The 10,692-nt window shown below is 44.5% G+C and overlaps 2 protein-coding genes across 3 annotated transcripts in view; both read right to left on the reverse strand.

Annotated features, from left to right (window-relative positions):
* Positions 1 to 2,003, reverse strand: part of sh2b3 (SH2B adaptor protein 3) — a 42,581-nt gene extending 40,578 nt beyond the window's left edge. The window contains exon 1 of one of the 2 annotated variants that reach the window (XM_035436314.1): positions 1,533 to 2,003. The gene's annotated coding sequence lies outside the window, so the exon portion shown is untranslated. Of the gene's footprint in view, positions 1 to 918; positions 1,416 to 1,532 lie in introns of those variants that run through there. The other variant, XM_035436315.1, reaches the window with a different exon arrangement.
* Positions 2,004 to 6,675: 4,672 nt separating this feature from the next.
* On the reverse strand, positions 6,676 to 10,169 carry pheta1 (PH domain containing endocytic trafficking adaptor 1). Its single transcript, XM_035436082.1, is given in 4 exon segments — positions 6,676 to 7,102; positions 7,104 to 7,629; positions 8,162 to 8,260; positions 9,928 to 10,169. Coding segments are annotated over 2 exon segments (828 nt in total). The 5' UTR covers positions 7,604 to 7,629; positions 8,162 to 8,260; positions 9,928 to 10,169; the 3' UTR covers positions 6,676 to 6,774.
* Positions 10,170 to 10,692: the final 523 nt, after the last annotated feature.

Below are 10,692 nucleotides of genomic sequence, written 5' to 3' on the forward strand. Positions count from 1 at the left end.
CAGCCGTCAGACAGTGGCGGTACATGGGAGTTCCTCTTCTTATAAAGTAACAGACTATTTGTGCACAAACGAAAAATAATAAAACCCGAAATGCAATTCACTGTCGCATTATATGCAGTTAATGGTATGTTATTTAACATGCATACACGTAAAGTGAAAATGTTAATGTTAATATATTAAAAATCGTCACTATTTTTTTTTAGACTTTCTGGATGCACGTGCCAGTATTCAAATAGAAATATGTGCCACCACAATGCGTCCTTCTCATATTTAATTAGAGACCATAGTGATTAAGTTGATCAGTAATTTCATGCGTCTCATCCAGGACGATGTCAGCAAAGTCTAGATAGCGGCCTGTATCAAAACACTACGTATATTATTCAGATCTGACGCTACACTGCGCTAAAAGATCTATACGTGCGATGACAATTATGAGTTCATGGCTCATTTTCAGAATTCATAACATTTCAAATGATTTACTTTTAATTGGTTTTATTGGACGGTATTCTACTGCAATTTTGTCCTGGGAATCAATAAAGTTATCAGTAGGCCTATCTGTATTTAACCTCTCATACAGCCAGTGTTTATGACATGTAATAACTGATACCTTGCGGGAAGCTAGTGCGCACAAAAGTGCGATATATCTCTAAATTACCAAAGCATTTTCAATCTTAGCAAGCTATAGTACAGATATGACTGTGCCTGTGTGCTCGTTACGGAAACAAAATAGGCTTTGAAACATATTCGAGGAACAAATTAGCCGCACTAATCAAACAGCACTGACGTTAAATTACGTAAGCCCTTCTTAGCTGCAAAAAGATATAGCTGCAACTACACTAACTTACAGACACAACACGAATATATATATATATATATATATATATATATATATATATATATATAAAATCACAAACTAACCAAAGGTTCGATGGCATGACCAACTTGCAGAAGTCCTCGTCTGACCCACATTGGTGAATGTGGGGGACATTAGAATAAGCTATCCTACACACAAATCTACGGGAAAATAAAGTTACACGTTTCCTAGACAACAGTTGTTTTAATAGCTGCTAACTTTCCATCCTTCGAAATATTACGCGATCCACACCAAGTAATTCGTGCCTCATTGATTCTGTTTCAAGTGTGCTAATGACCCTTTAAACAGCTCTAGTATTGCTGTAGAAATGCGCCAGCTACACAATGTACAAGCAGCGTTGGCAAATAATAAATGCGTTATTAAATAATTGCAAGCCATGCTTGTTGCCATACAGTCGCAACAACAAAACGCGATGTATTCCGACACATAAAGCTTTCGTTTCGGCACTAGCATGCTTTCAGCACTCCGACCGAATGCAAGTAACTTGAGAAAACACACAAGTCGCCTCGCTGTCCGTTATCAGCATAGCGAGGGCAAAGACCACGATGGCACCACACGGTCGAGGTTTCAACTTTTAAACACGCACAATGTCTCAGGAACGAAAGAAGAATGTCAGAACTAAGGTCTGCTCGGCCACATAAATATAAAATAAATTTACCTGCCAGCCCGAATTCCCGTTACTTTCTCTCTCATGTTGGATGCGCGCAACAAGCCTTAACAAAGTTTGAGGAAGGAAACCCAAGCGCGGAAAAAATGCTTCATTCTGATCATTTCCGCTGTCAAAAATGTGCCGCAGCCGGACTCCTGGTGCAGGCTACAGCCAACCGCTAGCTAGATCGCTCCTTTTCTTCTTAAGTTAACCAACATTCAGCCGGAATTTGTAACTTTTCTCGATGAACTTCTTCTATTTGGTTATTTTTTTAAAATACTTATTGACGTCTAATTCGCATTTTACTTAAAACGTTTGGTTTAGCTAGCTAAGATAGACTGCTTCACGGACAAGGCTAACGATTTTGTGATTTAAAAGTTTAACTAAAGTCACCTCCACAGCTGTGACAATGTGAAACTAGTAATAAACAGAAGCGTGTAATTGAAACAGAAAGTACTGTCACGCAGGGCGAACCTACCACAAGACACCGTAGCTGTTGCATTACAACCAGCATGGTCCAAAAGTGACCCCTATCTGCAAGATTATGAATTATCAGTCAGCGCTGTCTCAACGCGTCCTAAATGACGTGCTACTCGCCAACTTTAAATATATTACCGTAATAAAAAGATAGTTAGCATAGTTGCCTTTAACAGCGTCTCGAAATAAGACGCAGTTTATCTTTTTTCTCTGCAACTTTTTTTATTCATTATTCCCTACGTTGGCTATTACTCACCTGCAAGAATGTAGCCTAATGCTTAAATATACTTTTTATGAATATAGTGTACCTTAAGTATAGGCTATAGTTTCCATAATTACACTAGTAGTATGCTCAAGTATATGCCGGCTATTTTTCACGTGGTAAGTCTCGACAGCGGCATCTGGAGGTTTAGATCATATCAGGTCGAGCGCAGACTAAAAGGTTTGGGCTGTTGCTAGTTTTTGCATACGAAACGTTCAACCTAACAGGAATCCGAACATGTAGGCTACGTTTGCAGTATGTGTGTTTGTAGTACAACTGCGGTCCTCATGTTGACAAACGGCAATAACAGACTCCAAAGGCAATCAAAAGTCTAGAATCAAGACTAGATATCGAAAGCTAATACTTGCACTAAGGAAGCAACTGAACACACCTGACTAATCAGAAATACACGTGACGCTATGTGTACCCAACATCATGGTGCCCTGAAATAAAATAGGCATAGGCTACAAATCTATAAGGCGAAATAAAAATGTATAAATGTACCCTTTAATAAAATCTGACAATATGCACTACATGCGAATTGATTGTATTCCATATTTTCAGAATTGCAAAGCCTAATCAAGAGAATAAATGTCCCAAACGTTACGGAACTCGTTGCACGTTGCTATTGTCTGACGATGATATTTTCATACTATAAGTGAAGTAAGTTACAGCCAGGACTCGAGCATCGTTTAATATTTGTTTATTTGTCTACTAATACACTGTAGTCACCGCAGTGACTCCAATCTTACCGCATTCATTTAATGCTCAAAACTGAAAACGGATTGCGGTGTCCTGGAAGATGGCCATGTTACACCCATTTCAGTGATCTACTCGGTCTTTCGGTTTATTCAGTCTTTCGGTTTCAGGTTTCCGGTTACTGACACTCGTTTCTTGGCGCCAGACACGGTTTATTTCACCAGTACTTCTTACAAACTGTCAAAACTTTTTTTTTTTTTTTTTTTTTTAACTTCAGCGAGAGTTGCCAGAAATCTCGGGGCAGATGCACATTCGTTTTCAGTTATTTCAAGACTTCTGCATGGTCAAACACGTTGTTACAAAAAATTCAATGGCAAAATAAAAATCCAGGTATATTCAGTTTTGGTAACAGCTGATAAAGAGCTGACAAGAGTTGCTAAATATTCAAAAGCCTGCTCCTCCATTTTCTTGTCTAGGACAACCACACAATGTGTGTTTACTCCGAGTACAGCTATTGTTTTTGGCTGAAGATTTGGGATTTAAAGTGATCAATCTCCTCTTTTGGCCAGTCCCTCTCAGGCACAAGGTCCCAATGTCAAAGCTTTTAAACAGGTTTCTCCAAAACCAGGAATAAAAACAGTAAGAATATAAATGAGGAATGCATTCTGAAGACTACGTGGGTAATGTACATCAGAAATATTACAAGTTTAGGGGGTTGCAAAAACAGCCAGTAAAACAAACGGACTGAATGCCATTGACTGGGAAGTATTCAACTTCTCCAAATGCAGTACCAACAACTTAACACTTCCTGGTTATTTACAAACGTGTACCAGTTAAAGAGGAACTCCACATTCAGAAAAATCATCATTTGGTTCATTCTTTCTTACCCGCAGAGCTGGTGTGACCTACTGCACACATCAAAGCTTTTGTCTGTATCAGCAGAAAGCCAGAAGTGATGGTGACACTATAATACAACTCATCTCAATTAAGTTTGGTTTTTTCGACTGGAGTCCCAACATCCATTATCCCAACATGTCCGCCTCCGCACCCCCGACTTCACGTACCAAAACATCCCAATCGACGGGGACAATAGGGTCCCACCTGATATTTATGCTGAGAACAAGAATTTATACAATTTAAAACTGTGCGGCGATGCATGTACTTGTAAGTTCTACAGTTGCATCATCCCCAAACTGTACTTAAAAACAGAACCCAATAATGACGAGTTCTCACCACTGATATAAGAATAAAACCTGCAGTGCTCTTCTGTAATAAAGCCCCACACTACAGAATAGAGTACATAGTGTGGGCGCAAGTTAAAACCGAAAGCATGCAACCCCCCCCCAATCCCCCATCCCCCATCCCCCAACCCTCCCCCCCATCCCCCATCCCCCATCCCAAGTTTACCGTGAGGATTTTGCTGGCCAAATCATCAGCCCTTGTCACATAGTAATACTGAATGCTGGTAAACCACGCATGGTTTTGGCAGGACAAGGAAGAGCCACAGATTTCAAGGTGTCACAGATTTCAGGGTCTCTCCTGGGTTCGGAGCGAACACTAGCAGACCAAGGAGGGCCCCATAAAAACACACCACGGTCTCTACCGTATGCTGCCTTGGCAAAGCAGAACAGGTTTTTAAGAACATTTGACAACAACACATTCAGCATGTATTTTCACAATATGCCAGAGGCAACATTCGCCCACAACACCACTTCGTTTTTTTAAAATTAGATTTTTTTTTTTTTTTTTTTTTTCTCTGCACATTTTGGAACCACCAAATTATGCTACTGTGCCATGCCCAGCCAACTAAGGGTGTGGTCATGGGGAGAGCAATTAAATTGTATGAAAATCACACACAAATTTGCCGTTTAGCATCTCTCTAGTGCGAATAGTGGAGTCGAGGAATCATTTTTAAAAAGGCAGGTTTTGTGATTTTGTACCGGAAGGGAGGGAAATCAGGAAAGTAATGAAAGCATTTTAATCTGCTAATCAGCAGATAATGTGTGACTGCAGGATTCGGCGTACGAGGTCCATAGAAAATGCCTGGGCTCAACCCGCTTTTGGCCAATGAGAAATTTGTGAGGTGCCACCTACTGGTAAGGGGAGGAAACGCACATCGCTCGCTGATGGCGGGCACTAGCCCGCAGACACCTGCTGCACGGTTAGGCAGAAGCAGGAAAGAAGCAGTTGTACTGTGAGAAAACCTGGGTAAATTCTGGTCCCACCCCTGCTGGACCAAAGTCCCGGGGTGCGTCCCAAAACATATCCTCCTTTCCTCCACTGCCACCTCCTCTCCTCTATGCTCTGGAAACCGATCTTTGTCCTCCCTCCCTCCCTCCCTCCCTCCACTGTCCCAATACGGAAGGACATGGGCAAAGTGCACAGAACTGTACTGGAGAAGCGGCTTAAAAACTCATCTCCCCTCCTCCTTTTCTCCACATACATCCGGGTGGGAGACGAGCGGTAGTGGGGGAGTGGAGGAAAGGAAGGGAGGAGTGAAACGTAATGGTGACGCACCCACTGCGGACTCCTGGTCACGGTGCAGGATCATCGTTTCCTAAGAACAAAATGGCGCCCCCTAGTTGCAGGACGCAGGCAATGCAGCCGGTGAAAGACAGACACTTGCTACCCTATTCAGTCGGCCTGTACCCGTCAGAAAACTCTGACGCATGTAACTGATGGACAGCTGGACACTTTTGAAAGCCTCTGAAAGTGAAGCTTCTTCCTGTTGGATGCACCTGTGCAGATCCCATGCTCACCTACTGGCTGATTAAAAAATTGTAAAAAAAATAAAATAAAAATAAAAACACAATTTAAAAATCTCAGCACGCACAAAATTCAAAATGTGAATTGTGACATTGTGAGCTACATTTTGTCACAAAAGGACCTCAGATCCATAATAACAGGAATAATATCAGTAAAAAATAAAAAAAAGAAATAAAAAAAAACAGTATATATATATATGACTGCAATTTTTTTGTTTTTAAGTAACCAGTTTTCTTTCTTGTAGAAAACGAGGTAAAGCAAAGAGCACAGTTAAAAATACATCGTAAGCACAAAAACTGAAATGACAAAACCAGAGTGACAAAGAGTCTTAACAGGCGGACTAACACTCCAGGCAGCACAAAGTGCTGAGTCGACGAGAACAGCACTGGTTCTTTTTTTTTTCTGTGACTCTGCCCACGAGCAGAGGAGGAAGGAAGAGCTCAGCTTGACTGGCTTCAACTCCGCAGCACGCAGTGGACAGACAGACAGACAGACAGACAGACAGACAGACAGACGAATGGACGGACAGGAGGACAGACAAACAGACCGACGGACAGACAGGCGGGCAGATGGACAGACATTAAAAACAGGTTGAGCACAGAAAAGGATGCTGTACAGGTCAGCTGCAGGCAGTTCACACCATGGTTGTCCTTGAGGAGGATGCCAGGAGTCTGTGTGCATGTGTGGTTATACTTCTATAACCACATATTCATTATGTATGTGTACATATGTGCAAGCGCATATATGCATTGTGTGTATTTTGTGTGTGTGTGCATCTGTGCGTGCGAGAGATGGTGTGTGTGTGTGATGTGGTGTGTGTGTGTTTGTGTGTGTGCGATGGTGTGTGTGTGTGTGTGTGTGTGTGTGTGTGCACGCGTGAGATGGTGTGTGTGTGTTCGCAAGCATGTGTGTGAGTGCGAGTGCGCGTGTGTGGGAGGTGGTGTGTGTGTGTGTGCGAGTGCGAGTGCGTGCGTGCGCATGTGTGTGTGTGTGGGCGAGGTGGCGTGTGTGTGTGTGTGTGTGTGTGTGTATAAGAGTCTCTGATCCTCACTGGCTCTGTTGCCACTCCTTCCTGAGCAGCTCCACCTCCCTCCCGTACCACCTGTGGAGTTTGGCGAAGCACACGGTGTCCGGGGAGACCGGGCTCTCCAGAGAGGAGGCGGAGCCACCCTCCGCGCTCCTCCGGCGCGGGGGCACGGGGGGCGGCCTGACCCCGTCGCTGCCCTCGTTCCCGTCCCAGAGGGGGGGGGCCGGGGGACTCTCGCGGCCGTTGGGCGGGGGCCCGGGCCTGCTCCAGGCCACCCCGTTCTCCCGCGCACCCCCCGGCAGTGGGGGCGGCGGCGGCTGCGCCTCCTCCGTCTGGGGGGGGCCGCGCGTAGGCCGCGGGGGCATGGGCGTGGGCGTGGGGGGGTTTGGCGCGCCCGCCCGGCTGCTTCCTGCCCGCCTTGCCCCGCCCCTGCAGAGGCCCCGCCCCCGCGCCGTCCTGCAGCTCCTCCAGCTGCCGCTCCAGCTCGCGCACCACCAGCCGCATGTAGTCGAAGCTGGCGCGAGACAGCGCCTTCACCCACGACTCCATGGCCGCCTGGCTGTCCGCCGCCATCTTGTAGACGCGGGCGCGGGCGCAGTCGAAGCGGACGGCGAAGGCGTACTCCTCCGCCGACTCGCACAGCTCCACGGTGCAGCCCTCCAGCACGATGACGCCGATGGGCTCCCGGCTCTCCCGGTCCTCGAAGTAGAAGAGCATGTTGCCCTTCAGGATGAACCAGCGCCGGTGGTACGCCGTGTTCCGCTCGCCCTTCTTGAACAGGAAGCCCGTCTTGTCGGGCGGCGAGTCGCAGGTGGCGTAGTGGGCGACGCTACGCTCGTTCAGCTTCATCCTGCCGCCGGACTGCAGCTCTGCACCTGTCAATCAAGGGGAAGGAGTTAGATAACCGTGGGCAACAAAGAAACAGAACCACAACAGAACATGTTTATTCATGATATATAACGAGGGTCTCAAACTCTAGTCCTGGAGGGTCACTGTGTCTGCAGGTTTTTGTCGTTTCCTGTCCATCAGAGCAAGACAATTTGGGCCTCGAAAAAACAAGGTGCTTTAGACCTGGAGCGCCATGGTGTCTGCATATTTTTGGTGTCTTTTCCACACTTCAGTGATGAAATTAAGCATTTGCTTGGTTGAACAGTTCTCTCCACACCACTCGTTTCAGAAGAGTACATTTACTGTTGACTGAAAATGACCCAATAAAAAACCTGCAGACACTGTGGTTTGACAGCCCTGGTATACACACTCTTACAGTATTTTCACAGTTGACCAACTTCTTCTCTTTCATTTATTTATATTCTGCCATGAAAGTCATAGTGAAGGTCAACTGACACAGTGAGAAAACAGTCAGAGAACTGGAGAAACCGCCTGGGTGTGTCCTCGGACGATACTCACGTCTATTTCATATCCTGCACGGACTGTCCTCGTCCCTGGTCCACAGCGCAACGTCGAGTGTTTCCGAAGACCAACATTCCCCTACACTGTGACCCACGTCTAAAGGATAAACAAATGCGATATGGCGGTTACTGCGCTCCGTCTACCACTCTTAGCCCAAGTCAGACATCTCTACAGTCATAGAGGGGCAGTGTGCGAGTCAAGCACACGTGATACACAAGGTCCTTATTATTCATTCACCACGACAATTAACCATTAACATTTTTTTCCTAAAATGCCATTTTATTTTCGCCCTAACTTCACTGACAGATAAAAAGGAAGTGAAAACCGCAGACTTAACCAAAGAAATGTTCGGTTGTTCACGGTGGCCGATTTACATGCCTTAAATAATAAAAGGAAGAAACTTATTTCAGACAAGTATAACCCTTAATCAGCAACACTACCGTTTTTTAAAAATACATATCAATATTGTGCAGCAAACAAGAATTAAGTAGTCACTGACTGTCGATTTGTAATCATCTCAAAACAGACGTGTGTTTCTCTTGCTCAGATTCTCATGTTAAAAGTCGTTTTGCGCTCCTGGCATGTCGTACATAGTATCGACGTAAAATATTAATTGTAGTATCTAGCTCTGTGGTAACAAACCCTGTTCCTGGAGATCTACCATCCTGTAGGTTTTCACTCCAACCCTAACAAAGCTGCACCTCACTCAACAGCTAGAGATCTCACTGAGCTGCTAATTAGCAGTCAGCTGTGCCAAATCAGGGTTGGCATGGAAACCTACAGGGTGGTAGATCTCCAGGAACAGGGTCGGTTACCACTGATCTACCATCGCTAAACAATACTGACCTGTTCAAACACATCAAACGTTACGGTTAGCTATTCGTGTTGTGTTAACAACTCCTGCATTACAGCTCAGCCATAGGTGCTAACTAGCTATAGTAGACACAGTCTAACAATCCAATTCTGTACACAGGCATACATTTTTGCTAACAGTTACGACACTTGTGCATATGGCCCCATGTTTGCATCAGTTAGCCAAAATTCCTAGCTACAAACAAAACAGCTGATTCAAAGATTTTGCTTCAAAAACATCCCTGACTATAACAACCAACTACCAGCTAGACTCGGCTCTTGCGGTTTTCTCCCAGATTTAGCCAGATAACTTGGTAGATTAGCTCATTTATCTCGCAAAAAACCTGTTGATCATGCCATAATTTAAGCGTTTTCATTAAGGGAGTAGCTAGCTTTGGCTAAATTTGGCAACCTAAATGTTTTTCCACGTCACACAGTTTTTCTTAGCGAGCTCTATGTAGCAAGCTAACGCTAGCTTTTTGTTCTTATAGGCGGCACGAGAAGTTAAAAAACTAGCTTTCAGTCCAGTAATTTGAACAAAACTTAAATAACCAAGTATATCGACAGTTGGAGAATTCCAGTTAATTTTAAAGCTGCTTACACCTACAGTTGGTTAGGTCGCGTAGTTGGCATAGCTAAGTAACTAACACAAAATTATTTGCCAGCATAGCGACGGGGTTTCCATTCGTTCATACCATATCGTTGAATCACTAAATTGGCTAAAAGTTTCTGTTGCAAATTACAGTAACATGCCACCACCATCATCACCCATAATGGCTTGAAATAAATCAGCAGCTGCACTAAACACGGTCACCGAAACAATGATCACACAAGCGGCGCGTTCAGCAAACTGAAGTTACTCTTAAGTTAAATGCAGTACGATATATTTCTTAGCCAACACCGCTGCCTACCTGCCCAAGACCACCATCGATTTCCCACAATCCTAGCAGCTCAATCGTGGTACTAGCTATGCGTAGAAAAACCGACACAGGGCTGCTATTTCAGTGACCGTCGGTGGGAATGCACTCACCCTATGGGTTCGTCCTCTTACCATCACAGTCAGGGTGGAGTAAAAAAAAACACAGCAAGGAAATCTTGGGAAACAACGGCCCGTCTGTGTGTGAGTGAGTGAGTATGTATGAACAGTGCAAGGACACGCTGATGCCTGCTTCGCTTACCTGCGGCGCGCTAGCGTTTTACTCTTCTCTCAGACCGAAAAGATGTTTCCTTATTTGTCCCGTTGAAATCCACGAATTTATTTTTCGTGCATTTTCTTCTTCATGAAACTGCATCGAAATCCCCAAGCAGTTTAGGGGAAAACCATACCTGATGTCTTCTACCAGTATTCTCGGGTTTTTTCCTTTTCTCTTTCCTCCTGTCCAGTATTCGAGGTTTTCCTCACATCACGTGACTACTCCTGAACAGTAGCTAGATTCCCAGATGGAAAATGCAGGACTTGATCACGGCACCGGTTAAAATTAAGAAGCAAGTTAATCCAAAAGTAGCTGTATCAAGGTCCAAATCTAATACATATAGAAAATAAGCAGACTCGTCATCCCACAGCCTCGAGGACAGATAAAAGGATCAACCTCTAGTTTTTTTTCTGTTGGAACCACAACTCTCACAAAACAGAATTTAAAAGTATTTAACATGCTGGAAATATTATCCTAATTATA

Source organism: Anguilla anguilla, chromosome 10 (genome assembly GCF_013347855.1).
Source record: "Anguilla anguilla isolate fAngAng1 chromosome 10, fAngAng1.pri, whole genome shotgun sequence".
NCBI classification, from domain to species: Eukaryota; Metazoa; Chordata; class Actinopteri; order Anguilliformes; family Anguillidae; genus Anguilla; species Anguilla anguilla.